At 50.1% G+C, this 18,400-nt stretch overlaps 2 protein-coding genes across 2 annotated transcripts; one reads left to right on the top strand and one right to left on the bottom strand.

Annotated features, from left to right (window-relative positions):
• Positions 1–1,471: 1,471 nt before the first annotated feature.
• LOC120678689 (protein NRT1/ PTR FAMILY 6.3-like) lies at positions 1,472–11,929 on the top strand. Its single transcript, XM_039959988.1, has 4 exons — positions 1,472–1,690; positions 1,920–2,137; positions 2,705–3,294; positions 10,645–11,929. Exons 1-4 carry the CDS (start codon positions 1,561–1,563, stop codon positions 11,504–11,506), a joined length of 1,800 nt encoding a protein of 599 aa, XP_039815922.1. The 5' UTR covers positions 1,472–1,560; the 3' UTR covers positions 11,507–11,929.
• A 1,767-nt stretch (positions 11,930–13,696) lies between these two features.
• Positions 13,697–17,975, bottom strand: LOC120678906 (vesicle-associated protein 1-3-like). The gene is made up of 8 exons (XM_039960351.1): positions 17,523–17,975; positions 16,741–16,811; positions 16,563–16,644; positions 16,330–16,445; positions 16,063–16,224; positions 15,902–15,946; positions 14,861–14,938; positions 13,697–14,111 (listed from the first exon to the last, which is right to left on the bottom strand). The coding sequence occupies exons 1-8, from the start codon at positions 17,578–17,580 to the stop codon at positions 14,001–14,003; spliced, it is 723 nt and encodes a 240-aa protein (XP_039816285.1). The 5' UTR covers positions 17,581–17,975; the 3' UTR covers positions 13,697–14,000.
• Between the last annotated feature and the right edge of the window lie 425 nt (positions 17,976–18,400).

Raw genomic sequence — 18,400 nt, 5'->3', positions numbered from 1 at the left:
CCTCTTTTCTAGAAAGTTGGATCCTGTTGTTCCATTTTCGAGGGAGCTAGCTAGCCAAGGAATTGGTTGTCGTGGCTTGATAATCGCCTGATTGAAGAAATCGTTTTGTACTGCTATTATTCTGTCCTATCTGACTGATGGCAAATCCCATGCGGTACATCAGGACTAGATTGGGCTTCCTTTTTACATCAAACCTTTACAGCTCGTAAATACTTGGGAATCTCTTTTCTTAAAAAAAAAAGGAAAAATACATGAAAGCAGAATCCCACCATGTAATAGGGTTTCTAGGGAAGGAATTAAAATTATGATTAACTAATTACCGCAGTCAATCCGTCACTTTTAGACATGGTTCTGACCGTGGTTAATATATGTCCCCCTAGTATCACGCAAGAGTGGTAGGTGACGAAATCGCGACATGCGATTTGATCGATCATTCGACCCCCATCATGTAAGGTCATCCCTTTCGAATCCGCATCCATCTCCATTCTCTCTGATGTACGCGCTCCGAGCATCGTACTTGATAGCGCCAATTGGTATCTAACGGCGGACACCTGTTCTTTTTTGGCGCCAATTGGGATCAACTACTTGACTTACAATTCAAACAGCAAACAAGCTGTAATCTATAAAGCTATACTCCCTTCACTACTGGTTCCTTATAGATAACTAAATACTAGACAATTGTGTATGTACGTTGCTACGGACAAATGATGCTCGTACATTAATTTGTAGGAATCTACGTGATCGAATCGTGGATGGAAATGTTCACTCGCATACCGAATGGACTAAGACCCACCTGTCATGACACGAGACGAACTAAACCAAAACGCACCAAACAAAAAATTTAGATGGATTACTCGCTTTAAAAATAGATATAGATATAAATATGTCACGGTTCAATGATATGTCGTCTGATATTTCTATGAACTCGGTCCCTGATGACGATTGGGTTAAATATACTTAGATATTTCTCAAAGATATCTCTAGAGTTTCCGCGTGCACGCACTATTTAAATTGCAACGCGGGCTTGGTGGTACAAAAACGAATTCGACGGTTTCGTGAATTTTTGGTTTATATGATAAACTTTCTCTTTCCTTTTGGAAAAAAACCATGAAATTAAAGGAAAAAAGCGTCTGCCGTGGCGAGGTAGTTTCCAAACCAATCAACCGCCCCCTCCCTCCGTTCGGCCAAAGCAGTGCCCTTATCCTCTTCTCGTTTTCAGGAGCCCGCCCTTATCTTTGTACGGATAATGATTAATTAATCAACTAATTAGCAAAGCGATTCTATTAATCACCCAACCGGATGCCCTAATCGCCCCTGCCCCCGTGTTAATCGCCGCGTGTTATCCTCTAATCACCCCCACTAATCCGTGGGCCCGCCCAGCCAGGCCGGGCCCACCCAACCGGATTCTCCCCAGAATGCCCCTGCGGGAAACGGTTATATATACCGGCCAGCGCCCGCCCGCCACACCGCAGCGAAGAGCTAGTCTCCGTGTTCATCACATCACCTACCCGCCTTCCCAAATCCACCTCGCCGGCGAGGAGGAGCAGGAAGAAGAAGAAGATGGTGGGACTCCTGCCCGAGACCAATGCCGCGGCGGAGACCGACGTGCTCCTCGACGCCTGGGACTTCAAGGGCCGCCCGGCCCCGCGCGCCTCCACCGGCCGCTGGGGCGCCGCCGCCATGATCCTAGGTCCGCACCTCGCCGCCCGCTCACTCATTTTTCTCCGCCCGCCGCGGCCGCCCGCCATCTCGGTGTGTCCAAGATGGCGGCCGGGGGGAATTTTATTTTCTCCGTTCGGTTCCACCGCCCGTCGGCGTCAGCTAGCTCCGGCCGGCCGCCACGCTGGCACGCGGATCCGGGGGCTCCGATTGGCCGCCCGTGTGCTAACGCTGACCTGACCCATGGCCGGTGGTTGCAGTGGCGGAGCTGAACGAGCGGCTGACGACGCTGGGCATCGCCGTGAACCTGGTGACGTACCTGACGGCGACCATGCACCTGGGCAACGCCGAGTCGGCCAACGTCGTCACCAACTTCATGGGCACCTCCTTCCTGCTCTGCCTCCTCGGCGGCTTCGTCGCCGACTCCTTCCTCGGCCGCTACCTCACCATCGCCATCTTCACCGCCGTCCAGGCATCGGTCAGTACTCACTCTCCTCCTCTTCCTCCTGCTCCCATCGTCGTCTCCCAAAAGCTCGGGATTCTTTTTTTTTCTTTGCCCTCCCTTCCCTTTGACTCCACTGCTACCTTCTTCAACCCCCCCCCCCCCCAATTTAATGCCGTCGACGCACTTTGCTCCGTTGATGTCGGTTGGTTGCCTCGCCGGACAAAATATCTGGCCGGGTTTTCATCCTGTTGTTACGCACGCAGTAAAATCCAAATAAAAATTGGAGCTTTTCGAGCGAGGAGACGCCGCCGCTCTCTCTTCTTTTCTTGCTGTGAAAAGAACTCGCACCAAAAAAGAAAGCAGACTATTCAATTCCAATCATCGTCGTCATCTCCTCGCCCCCTGTGGGAGTATGTGCTGCTGACTGCTGACAGTATCGACGCATGGTGGACGACACAGTTCCAAACAATTTTTATCTGCGCATGGCCGGTTGCATGATGCAAGCGCAGCACGGATTTACTGGGTTATTAGTTAGAGTAGAATTAGTTTTGACAGCTGATCATCGAGATTTGATTTCTGATTCTGCGTGGGCGCGCGCAGGGGGTGACGATCCTGACGATCTCGACGGCGGCGCCGGGGCTGCGGCCGGCGGCGTGCGCGGCGGACGGCGCGGCGTGCGAGCGCGCGTCGGGCGCGCAGCTGGGCGTGCTCTACCTGGCGCTGTACCTGACGGCGCTGGGCACCGGCGGGCTCAAGTCCAGCGTCTCCGGCTTCGGCTCCGACCAGTTCGACGAGACGGACCGCGCCGAGAGGAACCAGATGATGCGCTTCTTCAACTGGTTCTTCTTCTTCATCTCGCTCGGCTCGCTGCTCGCCGTCACCGTGCTCGTCTACGTCCAGGACAACCTGGGCCGGCCCTGGGGGTACGGCGCCTGCGCCGCCGCCATCGCCGCCGGGCTCGTCGTCTTCCTCGCCGGGACGCGGAGGTACCGCTTCAAGAAGCTCGTGGGGAGCCCGCTCACGCAGATCGCCGCCGTCGTCGTCGCCGCCTGGCGCAAGCGCCGCCTCGAGCTGCCCGCCGACCCCGCCATGCTCTACGACATCGACGCCGGCAAGCTCGCCGCCGCCGACGAGGGATCCACCAAGAAGAGCAAGCGCAAGGAACGCCTCCCCCACACCGACCAGTTCCGGTAAGCTGACCTGGCTACCGCCCCACTCATTGCTACTCACCAAACACTCACTTTTGCCCATCATCACCATGCTTTCTTAATCGGTAGCTTAAAATGGTCATGCTTGTTACTAAATTCGTTAACCCCCTGCTTTACTTTGTGGGTTAGTAGTGAACCATGGCTAAAGCCCTGTTTGGTTCCAAATAAGTCATCAATTTATAAGTCAAAAAGTGATTTATTTTGCCAAACATCTCTAACTTATAAGTCACCCCAACTTATAAGCAATAAGTTGCTCCACCCCAACTTAAAACTTATAAGTCACCACTTTTCGTGTGGGGCCCACACCTTTTTTCGTGTGGAGTCCATGGCCAACCCTATCCCCCACCCCCGCGCCCTGTCTCGTGCCGAATCCCCCGCCGCCGCCGCGCCCGCAGCAGCTCCGGCCGCCGCGAAGGAGCCGAGGCGGGTGCGGACGGCCGGGCAGAGGAGGGGGGAGGGGGATGGAGGGGATGGGCGGAGGGCGCCGCCACAAGGCCTGTCATGACCGGCGTCGAGGAGGTTGAGGGCGCGGATTTCGCCACCACGCGCTCGCCGCTGCGGACCTCCTCCACTGCTTCGTCCTGGCGCCCGGCTCCGGCCCCGCCTCCGTCGGTGGAGGGGACCTATGCCCCGCACCTCCTGCTGGCGCTGCTGCTCGTCGCTGTGGCGGAGGCGTCGGCCATCCGGATACCATGGCGGCCGTCTTCTCCATCCTCCGTCGGCCTGGGGATTGGGGAGAGAGGAGAAGGGAGGAGAGAGAGAAAAGGGGAGGGGGAGGGCGACAGGTAGGAGAGAAATGACTTATAAATCATATACAACCAAACACACATGACTTATAAGTCATATACAACCAAACACACATGACTTATAAGTCATTAGTTTTAAGTCAATTGACTTATGGAAACCAAACAGGGCCTAAGTGAGGGCACCAGTCAAAGAGTCAAACTAGGATGGACTGAAGCTGAAGCCAGCCCATATTTTAGCCGCCTGCCTGACCATCGTTGTTGACCCCAGTTTTAATCAGGGTCAGAGAGAGAGAGAGACAGGTAGGCTAGACAAGAACAGAGAGAGTGAGAGCATAAAAAAATAAAAATTAGCCAGCTAGTAGGAGTCATCCAATAGTCCAATCCAACGCAAGTAGATGCATGGATGGATTGTGCACTGTTTGTCCCCTCCATCCAGTCCATCTCTCCCCCATCGTTTTCTCCCCCAACTTGCATACTCACGTGGTGTACGTGTACCACGGATGAATTCATGGCGAATTCATCATAGTAGCTCACTAGAGCTGGCAGTTGTCGCCGCTTCTCTTTTGTGCTTTTCTCCGAGCATTAACAACTGCGCTCCGAGCCAAAACCCTTGGACGATGAGTGATTGACAAAACAGTCATTTGTCCTCTGGAGAGTTCAACTGTCACCGAGCATATACACATAGCACCTCGCTTAGTCTTTAACGTAGCTCTAGACCTCTAGTGGACATCTTATGTTACGTTATGTCTTCCGTAATGTATGATGTTTAGGGAAATAGGATAAGACCATGGGGCGGCGACAAATGGCGAGTTTGGCAGCACCCGAACCAATAATTGTACTACTCTAATGCCGCGGCGGGGGGGGGGGGGGGGGGGGGGGGGGTGTCACGGACAATATCTGCTGAAATTCAGAGATGTAGAATATAGTAGTATAATAATATAGTAGTACAAAAACGGGAAGATGTGAAGAATCAGGGGGTGAGGTCGGCAGGCGAGGCCAAAGGAGTTTGATCTCGCGTGTTGTCTAGCAGCAGTATCGGTTTTTGGCCTCGTTGTGAGCATTGCGATTCTTGTGACAAAGCTGTCCCTGACCTACCTGCCACTTTCTGAAAAGTGAAAACTAGACTTGCTGCGCCACTGATCTCACAGTTTTTGGAATTCAGACTTCTCCGAAAAGATTGCATTGAAAATGTGCTAGTAGTAGCCAAAGGATGTCGGACCAGTTGGTCACGGCAGTCCGGCGGCACCCCGCAGGTTGTGGATTCGATCCCTGGTCGGGACGAATTTCTGCCTGCGGGTAAAAAAACCCCCTCGCCTGCCTCATGTCCAAAGCACTGTGGAGCCCGGCCTAATTCACAAGGCGACGGGCCCCCGTGTACGGGTGGGGCAGGGGTTCGGGGGTTTTCTTGGCCTGCTGTGAGAAGGTCATTCTACCTCTCAAACAATGCCGTGGGGGCGGTCTTACCCCCCGCAGGTCAAGTTTTTTTTTTTTTTTTGAAAATGTGCTAGTACAAAGTGTGCATTCTTTTTTTGGGAAATGAAAGAAATTGTGCATTCTTGCAATTGAATATTAGCAAATAATGGGGCTGGAACATCAGCCCCCAATGGGATGTAGACAGGGTTCTAGCAGAATGGGGTCTTGGAGTGGGGTGACAATCTGCATCCAGGCCTTTCAGTTTGCAGGTGTCATGGAGAGCATGCTTTATGATTGCTGCATTTCTCTAGAGAAGAAGCTTCACCCCTTTTCTTCACCAGTCTGATTTCCATAGCACCGTTATTTTGTCTTTTCCGTAGAATAATGTGGTTTCTTGTTGGTGATTTGATATTGACTTGAGTATGGATTGACCAAGTTACAGCAAAAGGTAACCTAATTACCCTAGAAAATTCCAGTGCCATCAACGTCTTCTTTTTTCTTCACCTGGAGATTAGGGTCTAGTTGAATGAGCCATAAGGTCTGCCTGCCCACAGTCCAGTGTCCTATATACATAGCCTACTAAAAAGACTTAGGCTTTTGTTGTAAAATCACATCAGAAAATGATACAAACAGTATTTATCTAGGGTGACATACACAACATAAAGTTCTAAATAAAATTACATTAAATTCAACAACTTCACAACAATGACCACTGGCACATACACCTGTACACAAAACCATGTTCCTTCATATGAACTCCACAGTGGTCTACTGCACTAGAAAGCTAATTTGAAGCCCAGAAGAAACCACATCCCCTCAATTATAAGATCATCACTGTTTCTGAATACGACCGAGACGTGTGCACGCCGAAAGGCCTGTCAAAAGTCAGAGTAAAGTCCTGCATGATTGTTAGTCTCGGACAGACAACATACATAAGATCTGCATGATTGGACTCTAGAAGAGGAGAAAAAAAAGGCACAAGGTAGGGGCAGCAGGAATCCTTGCTGAACATGCTTGTGATCTTGCTTAGGAGAAGCAGCCGGCAGCATGTTGTTGTGCGTGGGGGACTCTTCCTACTCTCGTCTCCTAGCTTCCTACCGATGAGCAGCCACGGATGGGGACGGACGGGCGCAAATCTGTCAAAGAGCAACTCCAATCCACCTCCTACTTTTGGCCCCCTATTCCATCTATATAAAGGCCTCTCATCCTATTTCTTTCTCCTATTTGACAATGATCTCCAACAGCACTCTCAAAGAATGAGAGACTCTCATTCTATTCCTAAATGTAGGAGGGGAGGCCAGCAGATTTGAGAGACTCTCAAAGTTAGGAATGAGGTAGGAGTTTGGTTGGAGATGTTTTTGCCTCTTCTCTTTTCTAAATGTAGAGTAGGAGGTCAAATAGGATGTGGGTTGGAGTTTCTTTTAACCGGAGCAAATTTTGCGTCTCGCTCACATGCCGTCATGTTCTTGGCATGGCTCCCTTGGCGCCGGTAGCCGGTAGGAGAGCTGCATCTCTCTCTCTTTCTTTCTCTGTGGCCATGCCCTGTCCCTGCAGCTGGAAAAGCTGTGGAGATCACTGGAGGGATCAGCTCATGGACCATACGCAAAGGCAGCAGAGATAAAGGAGCCTACAGCTTCAGGCATGTGACCTTGCCGTGTGGTCGCCATCCGTGGCCTCTTCGCTCCCATACCATTTGCCTCATCGCCGGCGAGGGTGATGGCCGGGGGATCTCGCCGGGATTAGTGGCCATTGATCAATCCTCGCCTATTTTGCAGCCATCAAAATCCTCCTTTTTTTACAGCCTTTTTTGTTACTTTTGATGGAGGGGTTAGTGGTGTCTGGTACCTGAACACGTGATCGACCTTCGTCTCGTCGGGTTTAGCCATGGCGGTCGGCATCGGCACGGGCATGGCCGCTGGGACCTCAGAGTTTTCTGAGGCCTTCGAGGCCATGTCCTCTTGGCGAATTCCCCGCCATGAGTTTGTTCATCTCGGTCAGTGCTTTCTGCACATGAGCAGATGACAAAGGGTAGTATTCCTTTTGCTGAACAATCACATGAAAAGACCCTCAGATCAACGCTAGACACGGGGATGCGGCCATTAGTCTCTTTGGTTATCTTATCGACAATTCAGAGTTCAGAGTGGTCGCTGATGATGCTAGCCGTTGTCTCAGCTCTACCTAGGGATGCTTTCACCCGCAACCTGCATTCTCATTGAACTGCACGAACAGGTGTTCGTTTCTGGTTCTGATTGGATCTCCAGCAGCTGAGCATGTGGGATTGGGTTAGAATGTTGCCACCCTTGACACGCTGATGAACTGCTTCTTTAATCCCAGCGTGTTTCATAGCATGACTCTGACAGCCTAATGCTGATAAACCTCTGAAGACTTATTAGGTGTCCATGATGATTCGATCACCAACTGATTATTGGGATGGTGATTGCATTCTTTTTCTGAAAAATGCAGATGCCCTGCTTAACACATCTTAGAGGCCGGCCAGCGGCTTAGCCGAATTGTTTATGAGTTTGATTGGGTTCCGGTCTCCATCTCGTGCAGAATCTTGGGCCTGTGACCGCTGCTTTAGCTTGTGCACACGGCCTCTTTTTTTTTTTTTGAACAAACAACACTCGACGAGTGTGTTTCTATTAATATAGTAGAAAGAAATACAAGGTTATGTTCCTGGGAGACCATAACCAGGCAACAAAAAAAAGAAAAACACACAAACGGCGGGTTGGATTGGGACATCAACGCGCGCCAACGACAACTCAACACCGGCCGGTCGGATTGGGACATCGACACAAGCCGCACAACGCTTCCCCACAAGACAGCTCTGTCCGGTCGGATTAGGGCATCGACGCGGACCCCGACAACCGCCTCGTCGAACACGGCAACCGCCAACAATCCGCCCATGTAATCGTCGAAACCTGCAAACGCAACCCTGCGTCGACACAGATCCAAAAGAAGCAGACCGCACCGCACCGAGAAGACCACCGCTATGCGGAACCCTCCGCCGTAGTGTCGCTACAACACCACACACCACCTAACAGGAAGAAACCACCGAATCCGGACCTCTCACAGGCTGCCTCGCAGTCGCCATCGCGATAACACAACGCGCGGGGGCCTCGCCACTTCCGCCGTTGGACCCCACCTTGCTCTCGTCACCTCGGGGAAACACCGCACGCGGGGACCTCGCCGCGCCCACCTCAGTCTCCACATCACGGATCTGTTTTTAAAGTTGCCGTCAGGGTGGTGGGCGAACATGCCCTGCCTTCCCGGATCTCCATCAAACTGTTGAGTCGTCGCTGTATGTCGACCTCACTTCCTTGTTTCACCCGCGCACATAGTCTCCGGTGCCATGTCAGCAAGTCGAAGAAGTCGCTTGCGCCATCTTTCGACGATGTACCACACCGGGTAGCCCAGCCAAGCTAGACAACATGCCGCAGTCCGCTGCCAGCTAAGTCGTCCCACGATGCCGATGCCGCAAACACCGTCCTTCGACGCAGTCCCACGCCACACTGACGGTTGCCAAGCAACGCCAGCCGCCGCGGTCCGCTGCAAGCAGCCACAATCGACAATCATGCGACAACCTTCAACCGCCACCATAGCCGCGAACACTACCACGTAGGCTCGACAACACCCGTTCAGCTTGTCAAGCGGCGAGGTTACCACCACTGGCCGCAGCCGCCCATGACTAAAGAACCAGAAATGCCCAGGACTGAGATGGGTCTCTAGAAGTGTCGCCTCCAAGAAGGGCACGACGCCGATGGCGCCGCCGACACTCGTCCAGGAACTGGACGGGGTTTTCACCCAGAAACCTGTGTAGTATGGTTGGAGCTCTGACATGACGCCCCCAGCAAGGGAACGACGCCTTGGGGCGCTGCCGTCATGCCCAGCGGCCAGAAAACCGCTAAGGGCTTTCGCCTGGAGTATCTCCTCCCATGCTGCATGTCACAGCCTGTGGGCCGTTTGTGCCGGACCGAATGTGCGACACAGTACTTCCCAGTTAGTCCCATACCGGAAACGGAACGAGAGACAGACCAAGTTAAATAGTCGGTCGTGAGAAGCTAGTAACTCCGGATCGATCCTTTTGCGCGAAGCGAGGAAGAAAGCGCAAGTGAGTTATTTAGCAGGTGTGGTTTACTCAAAGTGTAGAGTAGATCTTAGCCGTTATCTCGGGCCGGGTCGTTACAGGGGTATCAGAGCCATACTCTCGCGGTTTCACGCCATGTACGGGCAGAAGTGCGCGTACATGAGCACGTCGGCGCGTGGAAACACAGATGCCAACAGCATGTGGACGGACACACATGGGCTGCTGGTAGTGAACCCACGGACGTGGCACATGGGATCGTTAGCACTAGACGTATGGGACGTGGCCCAAGAAAGGTGATCCTGCTCCTTTGTCCCGTATGGGTAAACTGGTTCAATGTCTCGACGAGGACGTCGAGTCCTCAACGGGGGGTGATTGTCACAGCCCGTGGGCCGTTTGGGCCGGACCGAATGTGCGACACTGTAGCAAAAAGCTACTGTAGCGTCGCGGGTACTGTAGCAGCGGCACAGTACTTCCCAGTTAGTCCCATACCGGAAACGGAACGAGAGGCAGACCAAGTTAAATAGCCGGTCGCGAGAAGCTAGTAACTCCGGATCGATTCTTTTGCGCGAAGCGAGGACAAAAGCGCAAGAGAGTTATTTAGCAGGTGTAATTTACTCAAAAGTGTAGAGTACATCTTAGCCGTTATCTCGGGTCGGGTCGTTACACTGCACGCCCACAGCTCGGCACTCCCGGATCGCAGCCAAGGCAGCCCAGCTGGGGCACACGGCCTCTTTGGTTCCTTGTGAAAGTTGGAAACAACTTTGCATGCTCTCTGTTTCAGCTAAAGCGATAGGCTGACAGGTGACATCAACTTCAATACTTGAGTAACTAGTTTCAGGAAACATTTGAAGGAATAACTTTAAGCAACTTATTCTATGACTGCTTTATTGGGTAAAAAATTGGTAACTTTTTTGTATTTGTTATCTGAGGAAAGCAAAAGAAAATTCTGAAGCCCTTTTTTCAGGCTAAATTTAACTGGTGCTGGGGAGTAAATGATAGTAACTGTTATATTTCTTACTCTGAATTTTTACCAGGAATCTTGCTCCTGCATATGAAGTGACTGACAAGCGTTGTTGTTCGGTGCAGGTTCCTTGACCACGCTGCGATCAACGAGGAGCCGGCGGCGGAGCCGAGCAAGTGGCGGCTGGCGACCCTGACGGACGTGGAGGAGGTGAAGACGGTGGTGCGGATGCTGCCCATCTGGGCGACCACCATCATGTTCTGGACGGTGTACGCGCAGATGACCACCTTCTCGGTGTCCCAGGCCACCACCATGGACCGCCGGATCGGCGCGTCCTTCCAGATCCCGGCGGGCTCGCTCACCGTCTTCTTCGTCGGCTCCATCCTGCTCACCGTCCCCATCTACGACCGCGTCGTGGTGCCGGTGGCGCGCCGCCTCAGCGGCAACCCGCACGGGCTCACCCCGCTGCAGCGCATCGGCGTGGGCCTGGCGCTCTCCGTGGTCGCCATGGCCGGCGCCGCGCTCACCGAGATCCGGCGCCTCCGCGTGGCGCGCGACGCGGCGGTGCCCGCCGGCGCCGTCGTGCCCATGTCCGTGTTCTGGCTCATCCCGCAGTTCTTCCTGGTCGGCGCCGGCGAGGCGTTCACCTACATCGGGCAGCTGGACTTCTTCCTCCGCGAGTGCCCCAAGGGCATGAAGACCATGAGCACGGGGCTGTTCCTGAGCACGCTGTCGCTGGGCTTCTTCGTGAGCTCGGCGCTCGTCGCCGCCGTGCACCGGGTGACCGGCGACCGCCACCCCTGGATCGCCGACGACCTCAACAAGGGCCGGCTCGACAACTTCTACTGGCTGCTCGCCGTGATCTGCCTCGCCAACATGTTCGTCTACCTCGTCGCCGCCAGGTGGTACAAGTACAAGGCCGGCCGCCCCGGCGCCGACGGCAGCGTCAACGGCGTCGAGATGGCCGACGAGCCCATGCTCCACTGAGACGGGACGGGACCCATATATATATATATATATCCGGCCGTCCGTCGGTGTCGGCCGCCGATCCAACGGCGCCGATTGCCCCCATGTGTTGTACTAAGTGCCGACGTGTCATCTTGGCATATATACCATGTGTGTATCTATCCAGTACAGTGTACGTAGGGGGTGGTGCCTGCGTACGCGTGTAGTATAAGTTAATAGCTTGTTTCTTAGAGGGGGGGATTGTAAAACCGCAAGGTGGGGATTGGGTGTCAGTGACTCGGTGTTGCTGCATTTTGTAATGGGGGAGGGAGGGGGTGGTTTGATCTGCTTGTCACGGTGAAAAGGGCAAAAAAAACTCTACTGCATTGTTTTAAATCATGCGAAAGAGAGGGTAAAAAATCAAGGACGTGTGCTTTTTCGTTGATTGACCTACAAAATTTGAAATGCCTCGTGTCTTACTATCTCCTAGCGTCAAACTATCTTGGCACAACTCCATTTAAATTGGCGTGGGTAAACCAAACTAAAGATTTAAATGGAGAGGACTTGGGCTATTTGAAAACAAGGGTTCATCTTTGGAACGTAGAAAAAAAAACTACGAAGGTTCACCAGCAGCAGCAGGAGTCAAACAACGTAGAAAAAACCAGGGTTAAAAAAACCGGCCGGAACCGGTCCGGTTACCGCGGTTACCGGTCTAACCGGCCCGGACCGGTTCCGGTTCCGGCCGGTTTCAAACCGGCCCAAATTCAAATTTTAAATTTGAATTCCAAAAAATGGAAAAAAATCTCAAAAAATTCCTAAAAATACTTCAAGGTGCAACGAATCTAATGGTGTCAAATTTTCTCAAAAATTCGTTCATTTAGTATAGTTTGCGGGGAGTTGAAGTTAAATCAAAAAAGAAAAAGAAAAAATGGGCCGGCCCATTAAGGCCCACCAGGCAAACCGGTCAAACCGGCCGGTAAACCGGTAAAACCGGCCGGTAAACCGGTCAAACCGGCCGGTAAACCGGTTGCACGGGAGCTTTTGAATTTGGATTCGAATTCAAACCGGTCAAACCGACCGGTAAACCGGTAAAACCGGCCGGTAAACCGGTCAAACCGGCCGGTAAACCGGTCGGAACCGGTTGCACGGGAGTTTTTGAATTTATTTGAATTTGGATTTGAATTCAACCGGTTTTCACCGGTTACCGGTCCAACCGGTCCGGTAAACCGGAACCGGTGGCCGGCGGTTTGGGTTAACCGGTCGGGATAAAAAACCCTGGAAAAAACACCAAACCACACGAACTCCGGTTCACCCCTTCCTCCAAGTTTCGAGGAAACAGCACGAATTTCATATGAACTTCACATTAAATTTTCATCAGATGCCATCGCTTACCATATTCAGAGCACATCCTCACATGGTAACTTTCGTGGATGCTCCTGCACATCTCGGCGGGCGGTTGGTGATCCGACGGCCCTCGTCGCGTCTCTCCACCAACCAGTCTGATCCGACGGCGCGGAACGGGCCGGGGCCCACCGCGTCCCCAGGGACCAACCGTATACATACGTCGCATGTGTTCCGGACGCAGCAGCAACGAACACCGAAGCCTCCTGTTTTTTTTCTCTCTCTCCCTCTCCATCACGTGCGGAGAGGATGGAGAAGGAGGCCGGCGGCGATACGTCCGGCGGCGGCGGCCGGGAGGACAGCGTGCAGAGCGTCTCCGGCGTGACGGAGGCGGGCACCAGCGGCAATGCTGCGTCGGGGGAGAAGCAGGCGCGGCGGCCTCGACGCCGGGCTGCTGACGGTGGTGGAGAGCGGCAGTGGACGACGGCATAGGATGGGAGGTGGGAGAGGTGACTACGGCCTGCTCGACGGCGAGGCGCACCGCGGCGAGGCTCGGGTGGCTGCTGCTAGGGTTCGTCGCCGGCACGGCCGTGGCCGCCGCCGCGGCGCTCTTCCTGATGCGCTCTTCCTGATGTGTCACGAGTCGCCGGTGACGTGCAAGGTGGTTCCTACCTGAAGATGTAAACTTGTTTATTGCATAGTAGTGGAAATTAAACAGAAGCATGTATCATGTTGTAATCACAGTCGAAACTAGTTTACTCTAGATTGATTGCCCAATGACTTTACATAGTAGATGAGATGCATCTTCTTGTGATCTTTGGTGTGCTTGAAACCAAATCATGCAAACATTTGCCAAGATGATCAGACTGGCTGCAACTGCAGCCTTCAGCATTGCCAATGGATAGGGAAGCATCCCAGTAATCATGGGATCATCAGAAAAGAATAAAGGTTATGGTAAAGGTGACAAAGTCGCGGCAGTTAGGCTTAAAACAAGTCTACCAAATCCAAAAAATCTCAGAAAAAAAAGGTATGAACCACCATAATGTACACAAACCAAAGCTTCTAGGAGGGCTGTTGTTACACGTTAGAACAGGCGCTCCGTTTAGGAGCGAAAACACAAGGGGCGGTATGCATACGCATGCCGCGTGTGGGTATCCTCTCATGGGAGTATAGCACTGCTGGAGACTGGATTCTACTATGTCCTCTTGAGGATGTAGCCAACGATGATGCCCAGAAGGCCCACAACGACCAGGAAGGTGATGGAGAAACCGCCGCTGCTCTTGCTGCTCTCTTTCCGTAGCAGTTCCTGATTCAGAGACAGAATTTTATGAGTACGAGGAAATAAAAAGACAATCAAGGTAGCACACAAAATATGATTAATTGTACTTTATGTTTTTATGCCAGGGAATTTCTTGTTATTAGTGTAGTATTTTCCCCGAATGTGAAAGCAAGTCATTCATTCAGTTAACAGTAGATGTGGTTGCATGAATGTTGGATCAGAGATACAAAATCTACTCCTTCCTTAAAAGGGCACAGAATATATGACCAACCAGAACAAAACATGGTTCAGCACAGACCACTATAGCTCACTCTTCTTAGTAATACTTCTGTCAAAATTATAAACTCCCCCCCACAAAATTATAAACTCCACCCCCCCCCCCCCCTCCACACACACACACACAAAAACGCAAATGAACAGTAGTAAGTCCCAGGGGACTTGAGAGTACAGAGCTTAGTTTCTTATAAATTTAAATAAATTGAATAATATCTAACAGGAGCATCAGTTCAGCTTGCATAAAGAACTGATGGTGTTGACAATGTTCAGTTTGTAGGAGCTAGAAAGATTTCACTTCCATAGTTTCTTATGATTTTTCCCATATGCCATTGATGATTAGAGAAGCAAGTGAAAATCATGCAATGGTAGCTGCAATGAACAATGCCACCTCAAGTAATCTTTGTTATGTGAATGGGAAAAAAATAATGACAAACTTTTCTTAAACAAATGTCACAAACTGCAGTACTAATTCAGGACCAGACAATGCCTGGAGAACTTACCAGCTCTTGCCGCAACTTCTGGTTTTGCTGAATAGCAGACATTTTCTCCTCAGTTAGCTTGGAGATCACAGAAGTTGCCTAGCAGTCACCAGCCAGTGTGAATTCATTGAAAATTTGAAACACAAAACTTCATAAAGTATGTTACAACTTAGAAACGAACTAACAACCAAACTTCACAAGCCAGTGCTTTCTGCTGTCTGGACTCAACAGACCAGACATGAAGCAGCAAAGACTGTTGAGATCAAACAAACTACATCTTCCAACTTGTTACTACTCATTAGTTGAAGCATATCATGTCTTAGAGCAATGAGCATGCACAGAGATGGTTCATGTGAATAAGAAGTCAAGAAGGCATTGAGTTTTGAAACTTAGCATGGGATGCATTGCATATCCAGCATACTGTTTAGACCAGTTTCCTCTTTTCTGAAAAGTACAGTTCAGTGATGATGAGGCTTAATTATTTTTCAACTGTTCAAATTGGACAGTGAATCCAGTACAAGAAAATCCCAGAAAACCATAAATTCATTCTGGTCAGAAATATATGTGATATAAACTTAATCTAAGAAGTTTCCATGCCAATGCTACATTATTTTAGACCAAATAATAAGTGCAGGTATAACAATGTTTATAGTCCCAGACATCAGAACAAGCTCTAGTATCTTTGGCTACCTAATGAAACAAAGAGGTTTCATATAGTGTCAGGACTCAGGAATATTGCTGCCCATCAGGCTAATTCATGATCATTTACAATTTGCAAGACAATATATGCTTCCAAATTTCAAAGAATCATCAACTAGAGAGATTCATCATGGATGTCAGACCAATTCTGCCAATGACTTCATCTGCAATCTTTCTAACTAATTAAACCATGAATTGTATGTATTAACTGGTTAGTCAGGGCAAGACAGAAGAATGGTGTCACATAACTCAAACATTGTTAACGTGCAAATAACCAGATGCTTTTGCAAGTTGTAAGCTTTTTAATTCAATAGCACTGATTGCCAAATAAAGAGGCAACCATAAAGGTCAGGAAAAAGCTACCTCAGAGGACTTCTCCTTTGTTGTTTCAGCGTTTGATCTAGATCCCTAAAATTTGCAAACTGATTAGAAATAGCAACTCACTAAATCATCAAATGAAAACCCTGAGAAGGCTGACAACAAATCTAGATGAAACAAAAAATTGATACAGATCAGAGTCTTACAGATTGTGGCATTGCGGAATGACTGATTCCATTTTCTTGTGCAGACGAATGAGCAGAACTCCCTAGTTCAGAATCTTCAGGGATTGGACTGGGTGTAGTTGTTGGCACATAGACCACGCGCAGTTTGAATTCATCCACAACCTTCCCTGGCTCCTTATTGAACTGTTGTCATGAAAGCACATGGACATATGACAGGACGAGCCAGAAATTGTATGCATGCAGCAAACTGGTGGAAATAAAACCAATCAAGAGTTTCAGAGTAATTACCATTGCCGCATTAATGTCTTGAGCTGTTGCACCATTCTCCGCTGCAACACTTTGAACTAGGAACTTGTCCTTGCACTGCATGTCTGGAGGTGACTCCTCCTGCGTTTGCATTGTCACTAACAAGTAACGACAGACAAAAGGTTAGGTACACATACAATTAGAAATTCGAGTTAAGGTAAGTGGATCTCCTAGCATCAAGCTATTGTTTCATGATGTTATCAACTGGGAGTTACCTGTAACATCACAAGTTGACCCAGGTAATACAACACCAATATTAGGGCGTACACAGTACTGCTTTGGGTTCGTTGTTTTGACCTGCAAGTCATATATGAGATGTAAGTTTACATTCTTATAGGGCTATGAACTGGAAATATTTTGGGCATGAACCAGCAACATTTGACAACAGAATACCTTGAACGCAACATAATGGTCAGTCTTATTGGTGAGTTGCATGGAGCATGAGCTCTGCTTCATTAATTCAACTGCATAAAAATAGAAGTTAAGGCACGTCAAGAACCTAATACAATGACAGTGTAATTAGCAAAAAAATCAATACAAAGACCTAAGGCAAACAGACTCAAGAAACAAAACCACAGCTATTCCAAGTGCTAAATTAACACATTGTGCTGCAGTATCTCAAAAAGCAAGAGCACACACATCTTCATTACTGATGAACAACCACCAGATTGTCAAATACAATGTGGTGAATAAGCAGCCAAATTGCATTTGCCGCGACCACATGAAAACAAACAGAACGCACCGATACAGTTACAGAGCAAGCTTTTCTGCAAGATCCCAAGCTCCCCGGAGGCCAAGCACAACTGCCAAGACGATGACTCACCATACACAATGCACTTTGGAAGCATAAATCAGGAAACGAACAAAATCTAACCCACTCAAAGCCCAGTATAGGAACATATCGGTGCTCTAATACCCTAACCCCATGAGGGGCCTACTACAAGGAGACACTCCTTCCTCTTCTTCGCAATTCTAAGCCCGAATGATTCTACTACAGGCCACTTCGACGAATCAAGCCGATCAGAATCAAAAGCCCATGCACGAGGCAGCATGGACCTCGTTTCCGTCCCCAGCATCCCAGCTTTGACCAAGATCCACAAGCAACAAACAGTCACAGCAACCGCCCGACATGAGCCAAACGACTCGATCTAGAGGCGAGATCTGGGAGGACTTACAGGGGAATGCGAGCTCCGAGGGCTGGATCTCGAGGAAACTCCCGCTCCCGCCGCTCATGGCTGCTTTCTTGCTCGATCCCTGGTCCAAAGATCCCCCCTCCGCTCCCAGAAACAGGAACAGGCCGAGCAAATCAAGAGCTCGGCCACGAATCCGACCCTAAAAAAGGAGTCTTTGGCTTCCCACGGAACCAAATGGGGGGAAGCTAATAGCAAAGGCGGCCACTGATCGATGGGAACGACGAGCGGAAATGAAATCCCCAAAAAACGAGAGAAAGACGGGAAATTTCGGTCGCCCTGTGCTGTCCTGTATCGCTGCGGTCCGGGGCATAAAAATGCCTTAGGAATGGGATCGTGCTCCTTGGATGAACTGGCGTGCAAATGACGGTTGTAACCTCGGTTGGTGGCAGAGCAATCGGAGGGTAGTGAGTGTTGAAAGGGGAGGGTATAGATGGAAATGCGGCTGAGCTGGGTGAATCCGTGAGTGACGTGGTGGTTTTATGGCGTGCGCAGATGGCTGCTGCCAAATGTGCAGGTACAGGTAGGAACAGCATTTGCCTCACTGTGCTGCCTTCAATTGCATACTCCTGCATCATCATTTCTTTTTGCTGTCTGGTTTGGAACCAATTACAAGTCACCTGATGCACGAGTAGCTCTTTTTTGTTTTTGCAAAATTCTTCCTATCTTAAACTATTACATCTCGGGTGGAAAAATAGATTTTGATCGGATCGTAAAATTGTGGGAAAATATTGTTGTATTATTGTAAATATGCGACAACTGCTTTTTTTATTGGAATAACAAAGAAACAAATAAATTACAACCTGTAAGCTAAAAAGATAAGTTCTGAGATTGAGCCATGAAATAAACCGTTGTTAAATAAT

The sequence above is a fragment of the Panicum virgatum genome, chromosome 6N (assembly GCF_016808335.1).
Source record: "Panicum virgatum strain AP13 chromosome 6N, P.virgatum_v5, whole genome shotgun sequence".
Taxonomy (NCBI): domain Eukaryota; kingdom Viridiplantae; phylum Streptophyta; class Magnoliopsida; order Poales; family Poaceae; genus Panicum; species Panicum virgatum.
This window is presented reverse-complemented; position numbering and strand designations above follow the sequence as displayed.

Coding starts and splice junctions, on each gene's coding strand:
- LOC120678689 (XM_039959988.1), top strand. CDS start 1,561: ATGGTGGGACTCCTGCCCGAGACCAATGCCGCGGCGGAGACCGACGTG. Junction 1,691..1,919: donor CGCCGCCGCCATGATCCTAG/GTCCGCACCTCG, acceptor CGGTGGTTGCAG/TGGCGGAGCTGAACGAGCGG. Junction 3,295..10,644: donor CCCCACACCGACCAGTTCCG/GTAAGCTGACCT, acceptor TGTTCGGTGCAG/GTTCCTTGACCACGCTGCGA.
- LOC120678906 (XM_039960351.1), bottom strand. CDS start 17,580: ATGAGCGGCGGGAGCGGGAGTTTCCTCGAGATCCAGCCCTCGGAGCTC. Junction 16,812..17,522: donor CTCGGAGCTCGCATTCCCCT/GTAAGTCCTCCC, acceptor ATTTTTATGCAG/TTGAATTAATGAAGCAGAGC. Junction 14,112..14,860: donor AGAAGTTGCGGCAAGAGCTG/GTAAGTTCTCCA, acceptor TCTCTGAATCAG/GAACTGCTACGGAAAGAGAG.